The sequence below is a fragment of the Mytilus galloprovincialis genome, chromosome 1 (genome assembly GCF_965363235.1).
Source record: "Mytilus galloprovincialis chromosome 1, xbMytGall1.hap1.1, whole genome shotgun sequence".
Classification (NCBI taxonomy): domain Eukaryota; kingdom Metazoa; phylum Mollusca; class Bivalvia; order Mytilida; family Mytilidae; genus Mytilus; species Mytilus galloprovincialis.
In genome coordinates this window covers 21,382,447-21,403,482 of record NC_134838.1, presented here as the reverse complement: position 1 = coordinate 21,403,482, position 21,036 = coordinate 21,382,447, and the positions used below count along the sequence as shown (strand labels likewise).

At 30.9% G+C, this 21,036-nt stretch overlaps 1 protein-coding gene across 6 annotated transcripts in view; it reads left to right on the top strand.

The window, feature by feature from the left end:
• Positions 1–21,036, top strand: part of LOC143069181 (jouberin-like) — a 377,039-nt gene that overhangs the window by 347,217 nt on the left and 8,786 nt on the right. For 5 of the 6 annotated variants that reach the window (XM_076243713.1, XM_076243707.1, XM_076243698.1 and 2 more), the window contains 13 exons: positions 91–143; positions 2,106–2,200; positions 2,858–2,991; positions 3,306–3,446; positions 4,943–5,024; positions 5,608–5,728; positions 6,451–6,570; positions 7,270–7,402; positions 7,795–7,865; positions 11,181–11,246; positions 12,000–12,162; positions 13,202–13,269; positions 14,373–14,461. In XM_076243713.1, coding sequence (XP_076099828.1) covers positions 91–143; positions 2,106–2,200; positions 2,858–2,991; positions 3,306–3,446; positions 4,943–5,024; positions 5,608–5,728; positions 6,451–6,570; positions 7,270–7,402; positions 7,795–7,865; positions 11,181–11,246; positions 12,000–12,162; positions 13,202–13,269; positions 14,373–14,461 — 1,336 coding nt within the window. Of the gene's footprint in view, positions 1–90; positions 144–2,105; positions 2,201–2,857; positions 2,992–3,305; positions 3,447–4,942; positions 5,025–5,607; positions 5,729–6,450; positions 6,571–7,269; positions 7,403–7,794; positions 7,866–11,180; positions 11,247–11,999; positions 12,163–13,201; positions 13,270–14,372; positions 14,462–15,293; positions 15,334–21,036 lie in introns of those variants that run through there. The other variant, XM_076243721.1, reaches the window with a different exon arrangement.

The window sequence follows — 21,036 nt, the reverse complement described above, 5'->3', positions numbered from 1 at the left end:
GTTGAAAATGCAAAAAAAATGGTAATAAAGCTTAAGATTTGGAAAGTATTCATATCACATGTCTCTAAACATTCCTGATTATTTTTACAGGTTTCATGAGAGACTGGACATTGTTCCATACAATATCTGACCCAGAGTTAAAGGTCAGTATATGTATAGAGTAACACAAACCTTCAGAAAATATACACAATCATAAGTTGTTTGAAGATCTGTACTGATATGTATATTAGATGGAAAATTATGAATTACAAAGGATAAGTGTGGTTTTTGTCTTGCCTAGACGGAGTCAAAAAGCGAGACATAGGTATGCTGTTTCTGGCGGCTCGCAATGGCGTCAACCATGTATTAGTTTGTGATTAGGTCTAGGTTATGGTGAACCACAAGTGGTAGGTCAATCATAGTTGGTATGCAGTTGTAAAAGCATTGGCACATCTCATTTCCATGGAGATTATTTGGCCCTGCCCCCTCAGTTATGGTCTATTGACTTTGAAACTTTTGCTTATTTTACATGTATTAGTTTGTGATTAGGTCAGTTTATTGGGACCAAAAGTGATAGGTCAATGATATTTGGTATGCAGTTGTGTAAGCATTGGCATATCTCATTTCCATGGAGATAATTTAGCTCCACCCCCTTAGTCATGGTCTATTGACTGTAACTTTTGCTCATTTTACATGTATTAGTTTGTGATTAGGTCAGTTTATGGGAAACCACAAGTGGTAGGTAAATGATCTTCGGTATGTAGTTGTATAAGCATCCGCATATCTCATTTCCATGGAGATAATTTGGCTCTGCTCCTTAGTCATGGTCTATTGACCTTGAAAATTTTTCTGAGTTATCATGTATCAGTATGTGATTAGGTCAATTCAAGGGGAACCATTACATGCATTAGTGGAAGGTCAATGTTAATTGGTATTCAGTTGTATAAGCATTGGCACATCTCATTTCCATGGAGAATATTTGGCCGTGCCCCTCAGTCACAGTCTAATGACTTGGAAACTTAATTTAGTTTACATGTACATTGTAATAGTTTGTGATTAGATCAGTTTAAGATGAACTGCAAATGTTAAGTCAATGATATTTGGTATGTAAATTTATTGGCATTTGCAAGGATCGTTTCCATGGAGATTATATAGCCCCCACCCCCTCTTATTGACGTTGAAACTTTTCTATAGTTTACTAGTTAATGTTTGTATTTAGATTTGGGAACGACTTATAATAAGTCAATGGTCATGATGGTATTTGGTGTGGAGATTGTTTAGCTATATAACTCAGGGATGGTTCATTGACTTTGAATATTTTTATAACTTGTGTAAGATGTTTTAAAAGTATTGCTATTTTGATTTCAACATTTGCATAATCAAAATTACAAAAAGGCGAGACATATCTCTGTGATAACAGTTTATTATTTTATCTACAATTTCAGCAATGCTTTAGAAAATTAAAAATATATCTAAACATTATAAAATATTCAACTGAAAAAAAAAGAATAAAGAACTTGTGCCCAGGTAATGGACATTATCTCTCAAAGCACAAATAAGACTTGTGCTCATTTCTTAAAACTTATTATCTTATGAAAATCCTTGATAGGTCATATTATTGCATAGCAATATAATATTTCCCACAGAAAGTAACCAAAAGTTAGCGTGCAATAAATTCCAATATTGCACTAGTGCAATAAATCTTCAAAATTCATGATGTCATCTATGAAGAAATCTTAGTTTAAATCAATTTTTACTTTCAAATATTATATTGCTATTCAATAAAAGGGTTATTGCATGAATATTGGGGAATATTGTCCCTCGTAGAACATATATTGCTCTCGCAAGCTCGTGCAATATAAAATTCTACTCGGGACAATATTCCCCAATATTTATGCAATAACCCTATATTATTGATTGATTGCTTGCTGATGTATATTCCACACTCTTGACTATTTCATAGCTGCCAGTTTTTATTGAAGGAGTAAGCCTTAGTATCTAGAAAACCACCGACCTTCTTAAAGGAAACAAGCCAGTAGGGCATATTCAATCAGTAATCTGATGTGTATTAATTTTTGTGATACTATATTGATTCATATTTTTAAAGCAAGTTGACTTTGTTGTAGGACACCCCCATTAATCATTTAAAACTTCATCACAGTGGACGTAGACTTTTGGTGCATAGCAGAGATAACATAATACGCATGATAGATCTTAGAGTGTAAGTTTTATTATACTGTTATTGTTTTAAACACAAGGTATATGATCAGTTTTTCTTTAAAAAGTGGTTATGTAAGAATGCTAGTTCGGATAAATGCATTTTTATTGGCTTTTTTTTCAATAAATCATACATATGATGTGAGCCAAGGCTCCGTGCTGAAGACCGTACCTTGACCTATAATGGTTTACTTTTATAGATTGTGACTTGGATGGAGAGCTGTCTCATTTGCACTCATACCACCACTTCCTATATCTATATCTCTTTATTTAATTGTTTTGAAAGTGTTCTAAAATAATTTGTTAGTAGGTGAGTCATTTTTGTGTAATTTTAACCCAAACTGGAGCCTCTTTGAACTTTGAAATACCTAGGGACAGTAAGGTACCCCAAATTAAAAGAATAACAGGCAAAAACAAGACAGAAAGAAAAATATACAATAACAGATATATAAGATTGAACAGTTCAGAATAATTTGGGTCAAACATTATTTGGGCACTTTGTATATTCTGACATTACAGAAACTATGAAACAAATTTTGTTGAGGCTGTTAATAAGAAATACTTTAGCAAACAAATAAAAAGGATTTAAGAAATATTACAATCAGTTTATGTGCATTTGAAATTTTATCTATCACATTAATGCTTTTTCCTTTTTCCACAGTCAAAGAGTGATGCAAAAGTATATAGGTCATTTGAACTTCCGTGAACAGATTAGAAGTACAATTACCCCTTGTGGATCATTTGTGTTCTCTGGGAGTGAGGATAATTTGGTTTATGCTTGGCATACAGAAACAGGTATAGTAAAGTAATCTTGAGTGTTTATGAGTAAAAATCCCAATATTAATGTTTGGTTTATAAAAAGCTTAGAAAACTTTAAAAAGCAGATTCACTTTACCAGTATGTTAATTTGTTTCTTATTAGTTGAATTTAAAATTTTGTCGATTAAAACGCTTTCTGAATGTTTAAAATTTTGTAAAAAATATACGTAATTGAAGTATTTTAGGATGAAGTTGTTGCTTTTCACAGTAATACAGCATAGAGTTGTATTTCTGATTCAAAAATATTTGACTACCATTAAATTTAATAAATTCTTTGTTATCTAATTACAGGTGACCAGGTGGTGATGTACACCGACCTGAATTACAGAAACCCTGTGACAGATGTAGATTACCATCCTCGAGATCACATGATTGCCATGTGCTCAGTAGGAGAAAACCAACCGATCATTATTTATAACTATGATCCACACAGTAAGTAGTCATTTTAAAGAGGTTACTTTAGAATAGGAGTTACGTCCCCTGGCTTTAAATTATTATTATGGAAATTATCTGCAAGTAGGATGAATCAAATAAAATGTCAAAGTTGCTTCCTATTGTGTACTGTTAAAAAGTAATGCAGTAGTGAAAGGCATGTGTTTCAGGGACTTTCATTATTTTTTTTTCTTAATTTTCTTGTTATGCAAATGCTGAATTTCAAGGTTATTTTGTGGAATCAATTTTACAGTAGGCTTTATATAAAAAAAAAAGATGTGGTATGATTGGCAATGTTACAAATCTCCACAAGAGACCAAAATGACACAGAAATTAACAACTTTAGGTCACCGTACGGCCTTCAACAATGAGCAAAGCCCATACTGCATAGTCAGCTATTAAAGGCCCTAAATGACAATGTAAAACAAATCAAACGAGAAAACTAACGGCCTTATTTATGTACAAAAAATGATAGAAAAAAAATGTAACAAAAGGACAACCAGTGAATTACAGGCTCCTGACTTAGGACAGGCACGTACATACATAATGTGGCGAGGTTAAACATGTTAGCGGGATCCCAAACCTCCCCTTACCTGGGACAGTGGTATAATAGTACAACAGAACTAACTTACTTAGTCCTTGCTATGCCTTATGGCACATAGGGCAAGTACAAGTTTCCTCCACTCTTCTACAACATAAGAACAAACTATAAAAAAATAGTTGCAAAAGGCTTAACTCATCAGATTGACAAAAATACAAGTGGACATGGCTGGGTACTTGTAGATCCTAACAACAGAAAGACACTAGGTACAGATCTGAGAGTACTCACAGTTAACTGAGAGCTAGTTCAAAGCTACAAACAACTATTAAAAGAATCATGCATCTGAGACTAAATTATCAATCTGTACACATCAAACATCCAATGGATTTAGTGTAAAGACGTCATAAACAGTCAGAGAAAATGTCATGTATGATTTTTTATTTTTTTTAATATTTTCAATGAACTACTGTTTATTCAGAAATTTAAAAAAAATCATTATTATTAACCAAATGGTAAGAAACTTTGCTTATCACCACAAAACACAGATCCTATTTGAATTTGTGTTGCAACACATTTGCCATTTTAGAGTTATGTCCCTTTATAAGATTATATGCATGAGGGGCATCATATGTGTTCATAAACACATTCTCTGTTTGTTTTAGTTTATAAGTATTCCAAAGTAACTGTTGAGGAAAGTTTTGAATATACTGTGGATTTATTTTAAAAAAGTCTAAGGATTTGTACAAGCCTTAAAAAGTATTTTTACTTCATCGAACATATAAATTTGTGGCTAACTTATTCCCATGTTATCTAAGAAAATTGGTATCCAACAAATAATAACGAAGCCACAGTACTATTTGTATGTTTCAACATGTATGTACATTTGTAAAAGAGTTGAATAACATCTGACAAATGTATGTGTTGCTGAGCAATAAGATATGTATATAAATTTCAGTTGCCCAGATGGAAGCAGGTTTATCTCCAAGACATATAACACCTGAACCCATTAGAGAACACGAGGAAACTGTTATGCCTGGGTAAATATCTGAATATGTTAAATTTCAAAACCCATTGTGTAACAAGATAGAATTAGTAGTAGAGCATAACATCAGCTATGCATTCTTCAGTTTTGTGACATTATAAGGAAATGGCTAAATATTAAACATTGTATTTGGGTTTTTTTAATAATATTTTTTAGAATTGTCCCTGAGTAAAAAGGTTATTATAAAAATATATCTAAACATCATCCCCCTTATAATAATATATATGTTTTAATGCATCTAAATTTCTTGAAAAATCCAGATTTTATTCATTACAATGTAGATTTAAGAGATTTTATTCATTACAATGTAGATTTAAGAGATTTTATTCATTACAATGTAGATTTAAGAGATTTTATTCATTACAATGTAGATTTAAGAGATTTATTCATTACAATGTAGATTTAAGAGATTTTATTCATTACAATGTAGATTTAAGAGATTTTATTCATTACAATGTAGATTTAAGAGATTTTATTCATTACAATGTAGATTTAAGAGATTTATTCATTACAATGTAGATTTAAGAGATTTTATTCATTACAATGTAGATTTAAGAGATATTATTTATATTTTGTAGTTCTCCCAGAAAAGAGGAATTAACAACAGGTGCTTCATCTATGATATTCAACAAGGAAGAATTCAATGCCCACACTGCAGGAAGATATGAAAAAGTATTAAGGAAACTTCATAGTGCTACAGTACGTATTCATATTTTCTTTCTTTGAAAAAGTTGTAGCACTAATGATTGGCTAATTGAACATTTGCATATATCTAACTGAATCTTCCTATTTAGCCTCTGGGCTATCTATTGTTTGTATAGATGGTTAGGCAGTGTCTACCAGTCATTGTAACTCGTAGTTGTGTGATGTTAATAACCCAATTTTCATGCTCTAGTGATCAGGTAAAGTGGTTGCAAGTATATCAGCAAAATTTTACTTGTTACTATATGTTACTTCCATCCACATCATTGACTGACAGACTCTGGTGAATATCTGTCTCATACGCAATCATACATCTCCTTATTTTTGGATAAAATTATTTTGATTTCAATAAAGTTGTATTTGGTGTCTCATATTAGTTGCCTTAATCATACCTGAATTGTTGCAAGTCAGTTTCTTAAATTAGATCTGTTTTTCTTTTATTGGGTATTGCGGGTTCAGATGGGTTTTGATTAGAATTATAAGTCAGTTGTAACATAACCTTGACATCATTTTCATACACATGCAGCAGTTTAAGTCAAAGCTTTCAGATTTTACTTTTTTAGGATCTATTTCTAAAGAAAATATATTGATTATTTATTATTTGAATTAACCTTTGTAAGCTGTTGATAAAGTGAATAATTTCAGTTAATAGACAATTAGTTTAAGATTTAAACAGATGGTAAATACCAGATATGTTGATGCAGTTTTCTCTTTTGTAGACTCAAATGGCATCAACCCCAACGCTGGACCTCCCAGGAATGACACCAGCTACTACCTCGCCACAACTTGCACACACAGGATTCAGATCATTAGACCCTAATATGACACCAAGAACTATGGTAAGTTTATTTTATCTTTGGACCCAACAATTACATAAAGACCTTTGGTATGCTTTTTTTATCATTAGACCCAACAGTTACATCAAGAACTATGATTGGCTAAATCATTAAATGCATGAATTATGACATAAATGATAGACCTTAAATGCATGATAAGAACTCTGGTAGCTTTGTTACTCAGTATAACTAACAATTACATCAATAACCCATGGAGGTTTGTAAGAGATGTTTTGGAAGAAGTATATATACAATGGACCATGAGTATCCCTTCATGTCAGGTTTAAGATAATTTTAGGCTCTACCTACTTAAAAAATCATGCTTCAGGAATTGAACATTGTTTGAATGTTTGTTTTCTATGAATAATGTTTGATGTTTGGAATTTTATCTTTCTAACATAAAAAAAATGTATCTCATGTTCAAAAAGTGTGTCTAATTTCACTGAATCGGATGCATTTGAGATTGTACTTGTTGATGCTTACTTCTGGTATATTTGCAGATATTTACCTGACTTACGATGAATTACATATTGAATTTAAGCATCATTCCAGTTGTATATCTTTTGATAATAAAATCCCTAATTTAACTGTTGTAGTCAGTGTATCATACCAATACATCTATTCCTATTTATATATGATAATTATTTATGATTTGATAATCATTTAGCCATGACAATTTGTATGTTTAATTTCTATTATTAGATGGCATCCCCAGCTACATTCTCACCACATTCAACGAAGACCATGAGTGGTATAATGCAGCAACAACAGTTTAGATCACAGAATATGTACATGAAAACTGGGGATTCTGACTGGAGACCAGGATTTACAGATGGTATTTATTCACCTAATAAAGAAAAGTGTCATTACATTTCTTGCTAAAGGTCTAGTTAGGGTCATGAATATGTGTTCAATGAGGATTGACTTGCAAGTCAAAATTCATTTGCGATGTTTATGTTCCTATTTTTACCAAATTGAACATAAACTGACTCCTAATCGTGAAATATTAATTTAGTATTCCCCTTTTATAACAGTTTGTAACAAAAACAAATATGTTTTAATTTGTTGTCTAAGTGGCAGATAATGTTCCTTTAATAGCAATGAATTGTATAACAATAAGTTATGATTTCCCCTGTTTATGGTTACAGTGGGCAGATATGGTACAAGCCTTAAATAGTAATAAAATGTTACACACTAAGTTATGATTTCTCCTGTTTCTATTTACAGTGGGTAGATATGGTGCCAGAAGTACTAGTCCAACATTTATAGGCAGGCCACCACAACTATCAATGACAGCTGTAAGTATTTTTATCCCACAATCGGGTGTCTTTTTAAACATTAACAGCCAAACAGATATCACCAGCCTGTGTCTGTATACTATACAGATATCGCTTTAAAGCACAGCACTTTGCTTGAAACAGGAGTAATAGCTTGCTGAAGCTCGCATTACACCTGTTTGTTAGCCTCATACTGCTGAAATTTAGTCACTAAGCAGTTATTATCTATATAATTTGACAAGACCTTTCTCCACATCTTTTCCCTCAAAATATACTGATATGTCCAATAAAAAGTAAGAATCAGCTTTTATTAAACCAGATGAAGAAAAAAAAACACATTTTAAGTTTTGGGTAGATTTGAAAAAAGGGAAAACAATTAGTGAATCATTGGTTTGATCAAATTTTCATTTATCATTGAAAGTCATGTATCATTTCCATTGTAACAGCCAAGGTTGTATCTTAATAGCATGTAGGCGTTTAGTGTTGGAGGTTGTGAGTTTAAAAACTATACAATCTATTTAAATATGCTATGTGTTGCTTTGGCACCAATATACTTCTCATATAAACTTGCCACATTTTAAATGATAACAGCTGTAAATCATGGTTTCTTCTAACAGATATAGGGTGTTGTGATCATGTTGTAAATGGCCTTATTCGGAGTAAATCATGTATAAACCCCTTTAATAGATATCTGTTGGTCCTTGAAAATGCTCCCGAAAGATTCTTTTATTAAAGCATATAATAAAATCAACATGTTATTGTACAGTTAAACAAATCAAGCTTATGTATTTGAATGTCTAAAATGTAAATGTTGAAAACAATTAATATGTACAGATTCCATGTCAACCCATGAAGTCTAGACTCAAAATCAATAAACTTGAAAATTTAACTGAATAATTGATAGTCATGGAAAATTTCAAACTTTAAAAAAAGTAACCTTTTAAGTATCAATTGATGAATGATGTTTCATTCGAAGGTAAAAGGGAATGATTCTGTTTCATATTGCTACTATAGGTGGGTGTTTAATAACCTTGACTATCCATAGAGGTCAGGTCACACACAGTCAGTGTATCATTAGTTTCACAGTAAATAAGTGACCTAATACAATATATGTGTGGTCAGATAATTCCGTATCGGGTGAAAGCAAAACAAATTTATCTTACCATGAGGCATTCAGACTAGTGTCCTATCAAAGTGATCAAGTCTTTAAAATAAAAAACTGACTTCCATTGGTCTATACAAAAACAAATGCCAACAATAACAACTTGTTAGCTTGTCGTGAGTGTTCTGCTTTTATTTCAATCATTCATCTTTAATTTCTTTATCTGTTGTCTGTTCAAAATGTTTCGGATATTTCCTTAAAGCCATGTTGTTTTTATAAAGGGATGTAACACCACTATTAAATGTGTAATGGAGTAAACCATGCTAACTAACTCAATATTGAATATACACAGTCTGCACATGGTCGCTCTTAACCAATGTTATTCTTAGAAATGTATAGGAGGTTAGGTAAAACATTTGATATGGATGACTAACAGTTTTTGCTTGCCTCTTTTTGTATCTTCTCCCACTTATAAATACAGTATATGTCCAGCACATAATTTCATAAATGTTATTCAAATGCATTATTCATTTAATGCTATAGGTTAGTTAATACATTGTCTCTATGATTTGTCATATTAATATTTGTTTTGATAAAAACATTTGTGGGTATTGTATTCCTGATTTTTTCTTCTTTATTGTGAAATTGAAACTCTTGTCTATATTTGCTGGAAATGTATATATATATTTATACATATATCTTGGACTTATTTCTTTACAATGTTTTGGTCAATGATAGTGTGGATTCCCAATGATTGACCTATTTATTTTTCTATCATGTAAATTATGAAAAATTCCTTCAACAATCTACAAAGGTTTCTTAGAAGGGACTACACCATGTATATGAATTATAACTAGGGTTTCAATTCATATGCTACAGACATCATGGAGTAGACCAATATAGAAAAATTTCTGTTTTAAATACTAAAACACCAAAATGATTGATTCTATACAAATATTAGTACATGTGTTTGTATATGGTATTCAGACTTCAAAGTTCAGTTTTTTTTATAAGTTTTATACAGAATGAATGAGACTGCATTGTTTTTCCCTTGAGTGTTTTCTAAAATTGGTACATGAATTGTAACATAAGGGAAATACTCAAAGATTTGTTTAAGGACGTCTTGATAACTTGATAACTGTGCCTTCTTATAATAACATTAAATTGATACATTATTTTAAATTGATAAATCATTAGTTAAAATAAGTACAAATGTAATGAGAATAAAAGTTACTATTTATCACCTGCAATGGACCTATTAAGATGAATATTTAAAATAACCTTCTGAAGATTTTCTCAATTGACTGATCAAACAGAAAAGTTTATTCATGCTTTCCTTTATATGATTATTGAAATACATCTGGAATTTATTCCCTAGGAATTGGGTACCAGTATACACATAGGGTTTTTCCTTTCTTGGTGTACTGACTATTAAATAATAACATTATGTAGCATTTTCATATGATTTTGTAATTTTTATTGGCATTCTTGAAGTTAAATTTTAATTTAGTATTAAATACCGCATCAATAGATATAGGAAGATGTGGTATGAGTGCCAATGAGACAACTCTCAATCCAAATAACAATTTATAAAAGTAAACCATTATAGGTCAATATACGGCCTTCAACACGGAGCCTTGGCTCACACTGAACAACAAGCTATAAAGAACCCCAAAATTACTAGTGTAAAACCATTCAAACGGGAAAACCAATGGTCTAATCTATGTTAAAAAAAAACAGAAATGAGAAACACGTTTAAATAACATAAACAAACGACAACTCTGTACATCAGATTCCTGACTTAGGACAGGTGCAAACATTTGCAGCGGGATTAAACATCAATTACTGCAAATGCTATTTGTGACAACATTAAAGCAACGTACAAAAAAACACACAAAAGGCTTGATTTAGCTCATTATATCATGAATGTAGCAGTAAATTGTAATTTTATGAGTTGAATGCTTCTTTTTGAAATTTTACAAGGTTGCAATATCATTGGAACATGCACCCTTTTTAGTATATAAGAGTGGAATACAAAATGCACTTAGGCGAACGCTTTTACATCCCAATAAAATTCAAAAAGAAGATTCGATAGTTAAATACATTTATTAGATAATGGTTAGTAAATTTTTAATTACTTTAATATATTATTTAAAACTGCTTAGATTATGTATAATAATTGCTCAAATATGATAACCTTGAGGTTTGAAAAAAGAAGTTGTTTGTCTTTGTAGGGACCAGGGAAAGCTCAGTTCAGTTTCCAGGCTCCTGCTGGTAAAGCAGTACCTAGTTACAAACAGGTAATTGTAATCAGACATTGTAATTACAATCAAACATTGTAGTTGTAATTATACTTTGTAATTGTAATCAGACATTGTAATTGCAATCAAACATTGTAATTGTAATTATACTTTGTAATTGTAATCAGACATTGTAATTGCAATCAAACATTGTAGTTGTAATTATACTTTGTAATTGTAATCAGACATTGTAATTGCAATCAAACATTGTAGTTGTAATTATACATTGTAATTACCAATCAAACATTGTAAAAAAGATTGTTTTATCAAGTATTAAGATTTTTGAAGTTTAGCATGTTGTCTTATGTACTGGTCAGTGAAAACATTAAATGGCTTTTAAGAAAATTTGAATCCTCTGTTCAATAAAAACCCTATGCATAGCTTCTACACACAACAAACATGTGAAATATCAAAATATTAAAATGCTATACTAAAAATTGACAAATAGAAATTGAGTAGAAAATAACTAAGCAAACTGGAAAGCAATTTAATGGTAGTTAGGCCTAAGTAGGAGAATAATGTTAATATGTTAAACTTGTATAATGTCTTGAATGAAAATGTCATAAAAGATACAAACTTGTGAAAAAAAAAATTTCTGAAGTCAGACAAAAAACGCTCAACTGTCTCAGCATAAAAATAAATTTGCTTACAAAACTTCAGCGAAACTATCAATGCAGATTGTTTGATACTGTTTCTGGTAAAGTTTGTATAATTGTGTTCATCAGTACTGATTAATATCTTGTATTTAATTAGGTTATTGCTTTGTACAACTACCGTGCCCAAAGATCAGATGAGCTGACCATATTCAAAGGAGATGTGATATCTATATTGTACAAGGATAGTGATAGTTGGTGGATGGGAGAACTGCCCGATGGACAACAAGGATACTTCCCTTCAAATTATGTAGCTGAAGAAGGTAATTCAAATCTATAAAGTAATGAATGCTAATGCTCATAGTTACAAATTATTGCATGCATTTATTATTTTGGTATTGGATCAGCAAACATTAGTGATTGATTCATAAATGTGATTTCAAAAAATTGACTCCCATAATAACGCTTTTAGAGTATAAGATGTGAGGTTTGATTTAGGCTATACTAATTGTATCTTTTTCTCTGGCAAAAATGAAAATTTCATATACATTTCTAAAGTGACAGCAACCCTGCAGAAATTATTATATAGACAACCATTATCACACATGGTTGGTTAAAGTTTGTTCTAGATGGACATTAGACTGGTATTGTACAAATCTGTAATGAGTTAAATTAACAAGGTATTTGAACTTACATGCATTGCCTGCATAATTGACAAAAAAATAATCAGTATCTTCTCAGGAGTCTACTTATAAGATGTTAAATGCCGTCCAGATGTCATAGCTTCCAAATGACCAGGGGTCTTGTCATGAATTTTAAGTTTCCCAAAAAAAGTCTTTTAATCCATAAAACTATATTTAGCAAACTTGGTTTTATAATGCTCCCTAGATTGTGTTCTAAGGTCAAGGTTATAGCAACAATTTAAAGACAGAATCAAAATTTGTGTTTTCCACTGAAAGAACAAGTCTGTTGTAGAGTTTTTAGGGCATTAGGTTAAATGTCATGGACATGATACCTATTGTTTCTACTACTACAAATACAGAAAGATAACTCAGCTTACTCCTTTGATGCTTCTGTAATTTTTAATGTAGCAGACATGGTTTAAATTACATTTTGCTGTGCTTAAAGACATGAAGAAAAAATGGAAATTTCAATGTAAATTAAGGAAAAAAAGCTTAATTTTGACTGATATTTCATATAGCAAATCAGTAGAAAAATCATGTCCATGAGACAAAATAAATAATTTGTTATAAATACTTCTCTCTGTACCAGTAAAAGTATAGAATACATTTTTGAGTGACATGGAGTGTGTAGAGCATACACTATGAAAAGTATGATTAAGTAGTTAATTGTATTCTACAGGTGCTGATATTGATGCTAAAATGAGTCTGATACAAGATAGTGATAGTGATGAAGATGACGATAAAAAGGTATGTTGTTTTTCAAGAAATGTTATTATTTATGAGGTTAATGTGAATGATATAAAAGTTGAAAAAAAGTCTACTTTAGCTTGACCAAAAACACTGAAAACTAATTGTGTACATTCCATATACAAGTGGGACTAATTGTGGTCTAAGCTTGACACAAGATTTCCAACTTTTTGTAAGTGTAAAAACGGAAAATGAAGTCTAGCGGGACATGGGAATTTACAAAAAAATGAGAATTGCTTACTTACATAGTGTAAGCAGGATACGGGAATCTAACAAAACAGTAAGCGGGACCTGGGATTAGACCCCCAATGAGACCCCCATACAAGGCATTGGCTGTATGGCCACAACTTAAAAAGTCCCTAGTATGATCATCTTTGAACGATACAAGAGATGATAATAAATTTGTGTTTTGCAAAAGTGCATTCCTGGGTTGGGTCATAAACTTTCAAGTACCATGATCTTACTCAGATTCAGAATTCAACCAATCAAAATACTGAATTTGGTGTTTCCAGCGCCAATTTGTAATCTGAGTGCTGAGAGCATGTTTGATGACTGTGAGCCCAGGCAAACATTTGAAATAATGTAAGACTTTGTTCTAATAATATATGTTTTATCATAAATCAATTTTGGAGATTTCCACAATAACAATTATATATCAATGAGACATCTACATAAGAACAACTACACTAAAACAATCTTAAGCAGTCATTTTATGATCTCCACAATAATTAATTGTCCATCCAATATGTCAAGCTTTTAGTTGTGCCAACTCTGGAAATTGTTTTTATAAATAACAGAGACTTCCAGCCATGAATTTATGATAAAAGGTAGCTTTGTCAGTCATCAACTTCTTAATGACATAAAATATTGATGAACATGCTTTAATCTTAAAAAGTTTGCAAAATTATATTTTTTAAATAGGTTTGACCTTATACTGCAAAACAAGTGTGTCAAGTAGTTGGTCATGACCTATATATTAAAAAGAAAGAAGTTGTAGAATAAATTTTTTCAATAGAGTAATCTGCTTTACTGTTCATTCAATTCCAAAATCTTTTTTGTCAGTGGGTAAATGTTTGACATCTTTTTGTCATTCTTTATTGAAGGTGACTGCAGTCAGAACAAAGACTGGAGAGTTGAAGTTTATTTCTGCCACAGAAGATACTGAAGATGAGCTTCTGAGTTCAAGAAAAAGGTAGGTTAGAAAAAGTACAAAAAGTGTATTATATGCTGCAAAAAAAGCAATGAGGTATATAGAAAAATGTTACTTTTTTCCTGAACACAAAAATTCATATTTCTACTGAACTCCTTCTGTGTGAACCTTTGAAAATTATACCATTTTGTTTTACTGGAGTGTAATTTTCACCACTGGATCTTGAAGATCAAGGCTCAAGGATCAGTAGAGAAACAATTGATACATGCTAAAGCATTTTTTTGTATGATAAGTTTTGATAATCTATATAAACATGTATAGCTGTAAAGGTTTTTAACAAAATTCAAGATATAAAATACTAGCTGTGAGACTGTGATATAAAAATACATGTGAAACAGATGTTTATAAGGAGACCTTGGAAATGTTGTCACATGTACTGTGGTTTTCAAACATTGAGGAAAAAATGAGTTTTCATCATTTTGCTGAGGTCTGCATGCAAGCCTATATAGAAGTTACACTTTGTTTAACTTGTTAAATCATAGTTCAAATACACCCTAGATATCTATTTAAAAAAATGTGTCACATATAACATTGAATCCACAGTATATAAAACTAAATGTCATTTTCGTCCAAAATTTCATGTTTTTCTCTCTTACTGTGATTTGATTGTAAGTGTTGTCCTTTACCTATTGCAGATCATATTTTATAATTGTATTTTTTTTCTTTCAAATCAAACTGTTCAACTGGTCAGAATTTTTAACAACCTGTTGTATAAAACTGTGATCCTATGAAATGCACAATTTTGTTGGATAATAGACGTTTGTTTCCTACTACTTGTGTATTCAGTGTCAAGTCATTAATGTTTTTATCTTAGTACCAGTACTGTAAAAAGACAGTAAGTATAGTACAAGTATTATTCAGCAAAGTGGCAATGAAAAGGGAATCAGCAATGTCACATTGAAAAAGGAGTAAAGTTGCACTGTGTTTGGCAGTTGAGTGCTTTATATATTTATATTGCTTTCACTGAATATTATTGGAGAATCACAATTTGATTAACATTGTCTAATTTTTTTAAAAATTCAGTCTTATATGATCTTGATCATTTTACCTTAAGCTAGGAAGAGTAATAGTTTTGTCCAAGATCATAAATGCCTGCCAGTCATATTGACCATAATCAATGGATGGGTGATTAATGTAATCATAATTGGTACTCAGATGTTTAAGCATTGGCACATTTCATTTCTTTGGAGATTGATATTATTGGACTCCGCCCCATAGTCATTTTCTCATGACTTAAACTTTTGCTTAGGTTACATATATAAGTATCTGATTCGGTTAGTTTACAGGTACTGGTGGTAGGTCAATGATATTTGGTATGTAAATATATTAGCATTTGCACATGTTGCAGTTTATCATGCAGAATATTTGGCTCTGTTAAAGTTTAAGATGAACCACTAAGGCCAACCTTAAAAATATGTTTGTTTGCAGTTTTCCGACTGTACCTTCAGACTGAAGGGTCGGTAGGTAGGAAAAATATTTTATTTATCAGCCAAAATACAGTTTAAACAAGCAGTTACACTAAACCAAGTTTCTTGTGAAGAAAAAAAAAAACATTTTAAAACAACAAACACTGGACATGCTGAAAACCAACATCAAATGAACAGGCATTTTCAGATAAAAAACTTTTTAACCAAAACTGAAACTTTAACATAGTGTCATTATCCAATTTATGACATAAAATATGGTATAATTATTAAATACTGGAACACTTATAAACAAGGAATGTCATTATGACTAGAACTGCTTTAAAGAAATATATTCAGACATGTATGCTTCTTGACTAGAATGTTTTCATGAGTAGAGTATTTTCATCAGAAAAATGTAGATATTATAAGACAATGTATTAAAGAGTGTATTTTTAATAAAAAAAAAAAAAATAACCATTGAATCATCCTCAATTGAAAAAAAGGCAACTTGAAAAAAAAGTATTAAGACATTCGACTGTTTTCATATTTCTAACAATATTTAATTATATGTGATAAGGTTATATTTTTGCCAGGCTATAATGAAAACCAAAGAAATCTAAAGTTTGGGGTGAAATCCATAGCACCCCATTAAAAGTAAATGGTCTGTACTGAAATGTTTTTAATGCATAAAAAAAATTGGCAGCATAGCTCCTAAGGACATGTTTTAATTGAATTCACACAGGCCACACAGTTTGGGTATATTTAATATTGTAAGAAAGAGAATAATTGCAAAGAGTGGGGCAGCCCCCCTTATCCTAAAGGAGCATACTCATTGCAATCGAAGATAGATTTAATATAGAGAGAGTATATTTATTTTTCAAGCTAACCATTCATTTTCTCTACATCTTTGTGTAGTTAGGGTTGCTTCTTATTGATTTGGCATGATCTATATCCATTAACATTTCAAATGAGCCCTTCCTCCGTACAGGCGTGTTTAGGTCAAGATTTAAGTCACGGATGAGTGGTTTCATCTTTGTCGTCTTCACAACAATTTGTAAAAAATATGCCATACTTCAAGCTGCTGTCGAATTATTTAACCACTGAAATTGGTTCCATAAAGTCAGGCTCCACAGATTCTGTACCCGATTTGTTTGAGACAGAATGGTTATCGTGTCAGTTATGAATATCCGCTGCATCATTGTCAATGATATCATCACACATCATTACATGTGCCTGAATCTGTATAAACAGTTTACTAATAAACTTTTTTGTTTGTTATTTGTGTCTTAAAATTGACACGAGACGACAGCGTAAAGTACTCCTCCGTGACTTCATGGATACCTGTAATTTCCATGTGCTTTATCATTAAATGGTCACATGAACGCTTGACGGGAAGCTAAGAAAAATGCGTAATTGACCCAGACTTTAAATCATTTCCGGAAAGGACCCAAAGTTCCGGATCGCGTGAATAGAAGTATTAAAAAAAATTTCTTCAAAATAAAGCAATAAAATTTTCACAGTCGGGAGGATTTTCAAGGGTCGGTCGGTAAACTGCAAACAAACAATATTTTAATTTAAGCCTAATGTTAATGATATTTGATTTGCAGTTGTATAATCATTTGGAAGTCTCATTTCTATTGAGATGATATGGCCCTGCACATTCGTCATGGTTCTATGGCTTTCAAACTTTTGCATAGTTTACATGTAATAGTTTGTGTTAATGTAAGTTTAAAGGGAACCACTAATAAGAAGCAAATGATATTTGGTATGCAGCATTGACAAGCAAATGATATTTGGTATGCAGCATTGACAAGCAAATGATATTTGGTATGCAGCATTGACAAGCAAATGATATTTGGTATGCAGCATTGACATTTTTCATTTTCATGGAGATTTGGTTCTTCACCTTTAGTCTTGGTTCTTTACTTGAAATGTTTTGCATAGTTAAGATTTTTAGATATTGCCATTTTAATTTCAACATTTTATTATACTATCAAAATATCAAGATGACAAAAAAGTGAGACACATTTCAGTTTATTATGTGATCTTTTTTAAATGATTCATTCGTATAACAAAAAATTTTAATTTTGAGAAAGACTTGTGTTGAATGAAAAATCTCCAAAATCAGTAGTTATATGATATGCCCTTTAAATAATTTTAAATAATTTTTGGAAGTTTCTCTGTGATTTATACAATAGAAATCAATGGAAATATGAATTTTGTTCTGCACTAAATATCATGATTAATTTGAAACCCTTGAAATCCACAAAAATTGAAACTTCAAGACCTTGTATTGCTTTTGTTTCACATCAGTATTAATTATTTGCTTCTGAACTCAACTAAGAATGAACATACCTTGCAGTTTATATTTAAATTCTATTCAAAATTAAAGCAAATTAAATATCAAAGAACATTGTTACATGCTTTATATGCCTGACAACAACAGAAATACCTCAGTATAAATTTGATGTCCATCTGCTTGTATTTCAAAATCTGTGTTAAGCCTGAATTTTGTATAAATATATATTTAAAAACAGTTTCAAATTATTTTTGATGAATCATTTCCAAAGAGGTTTATTAGGTTTTCATAAGAACTTATTGCCATGCTTAGCAAATAAAAATTAAAATTTATATAACATTTATGAAGTGTGTTTTGTAAATATTTCAGAACCAGTTCTTAGCTTAGTAATATATTTAAAAGCCTTTATTTATGAAAATGTCAGCAAAAGTAAGAATCAGATAATTTTACAATGAAATTTTTAACATACTGTATTATTCATAACGTTGGCTTTTCTCAAATGTCACAAAATATAACAATAACCATTTAACTGATTATTGGAGGTATATATAATTCATGATAAGTTCCTACAGCAAAATGACCAACGATTTACAAATGAAACATGATCCCTTAGGAAATTGATATGATAAATGGATAAACTTAAACATGTAATTGCATGAAATTCTTCGTAATGTCCCAGCTTGTTAATTAGAACTTTTTCATTACTCCAGAAAATGTTTTAAAGAATTATTAAATGTTTGACTAGTGTTTGGAAATGTTTTGGCTCTGAAGCAGAAAAAGCTTTGAAATATTGATGTCTTATTCAAAACAGCTCTAAAGATCAAAGAGTCGTTAGTTGATTTTAAAACTATAACAGTATCTGCTAATGAATTTTGTATAATATATGCATGGGTCAACATCATAGTTATCATTAATTGCTAGTGAAGAATCTCTCTATGAACTCTGATCACATGGAATTATCTATTGTTAATTCCATGTCATCTCTTTTCTCCAAGTTATTCACATTGATTTTTTAATTTGCAATAATTCAGGTTAAATTCAAGTTTCAAATGAGAAGTTGTATTTTAAATTTGTTTAACAACATTTTCTATATGAACTCTGATCATATCATATGGAATTATCTGTTATTAATTCCATGTGACGTCATATCTTTTCTCAAAGTTATACCAATTGATTTTTAAATTTTTAATTTTTTTAAGTCTTAGATATATTCAAGTTTCAAATGAAAAGTTGTATTTTATATTTGTTACATCATTGTTACACGAGGATTAAAAGAAAAGATATGAAACTTTAAATACACTGGTATTTACTAGGTATAGTGAAGTACAGCTAAAAATAAATGTCCTACTACTAATAAAATAATTACAGTATGACAGTGTAAAGGATAGCAATGCCTCATTTTTTTACAAACAGTACCCTAAAAATATTTCTAAGCTATAAAATGGACAAATTCTATTGGAAGTCATATTCTTCATGGTTAGGTTTGACTGGTTTCAAGTTTTTATGTCATAACTCAGGGACGGATCCAGCCATTTTAAAAAGGGGGGTTCCCAACCCAGAGTTAAAGGGGGGGTTCCAACTATATGCTCCCATTCAAATGCATTGACCCCCCCCCCCCCCCCCCCCCCCCCCCCCCCCCCCCCCCCCCGCGGATCCGCCACTGTAACTGGTCTCACATCTTCATACTAAGCAGCTTAGATGTTCAATAAACAGTCTTATTCATATTTTTTTTGTTCCAGAGATTTAGTTTTGTTCTATGATCTTGTATTTAGATGAATGTTGCTTCTGATTATATATATATAGACTCTTTTCTTTTGTTTTAAAGGCAGGGTGTTAGTTTTCTTGTTTGAATTGTTTTATAGCTCACTATGCGGTATGGGCTTTGCTCATTGTTGAAGGCCGTACGGTGACCTATAGTTGTTAATGTCTGTGTCATTTTGGTCTTTTGTGGATAGTTGTCTCATTGGCAATCATACCACATCTTCTTTTTTTATATTAAATGGGTCAAGTTATTGGTAAAATAAACCTATTGTGATTTCTTTGGAGTTGAGTGCTAATACTTTGCATCTTATCTGCATGACATATATTGTTTGTTGCTATATGTCAAAGCTTAACCCATCACAAATACAAACTCCAATAGATGATTTACTCTATAATATTTCATACTAGGCTTTTTCTACTTCTTGTTTATCTTTGTTCTATTCCTCTAACACAGGATGCTTGCAGTAAAACAGAAAAATTCCATTGAATAAATTGAAAGTAGTAGCATTTAAATAATCTTAATGTTAAAGCTGCAGTCTTTTGTGATTAGAGCTATTGTTGAAAGGGATTATAGGCTTCCAAGTTCCTATAGAAATGGTCCGCTATTCAGGTGACATTCATATTGCAGAGAACAATAGTATATTTCCATATTATAACAAGACTTTCTATGTTAGATTGAAAACCTGATGGTTTGATCAGGTTTATTGATGTTTCATTCATTAACCTGTGGAAACTTAAAGAAAATCTTTCTGTGAAAAGAAAAAAAGATGACTTTTAATGTCCAAGTAGATGAAAGGTTGATAGTTGTGGGATATTTATTTTTCAAATTACATAGCTTTGCAGTTATATTTGCATAAAAACAGTTTGATCAACTACTTTGTATGGAATTTTTCTTAAGTATGAAGAAAAGGAGATGTTAGGTTAATGGCATTGAAACTGCAACGCAAGAACATAATATGTAGATCACTGAAAAAAGCACATATATATGTATGTAATGAATATGATGCATTGGGTTAATAGTGAATAGAAAAGATGATATTTTTAATGAATTTTAATTTTTAATCAGAATTGAAATAAAATGCATCATATTA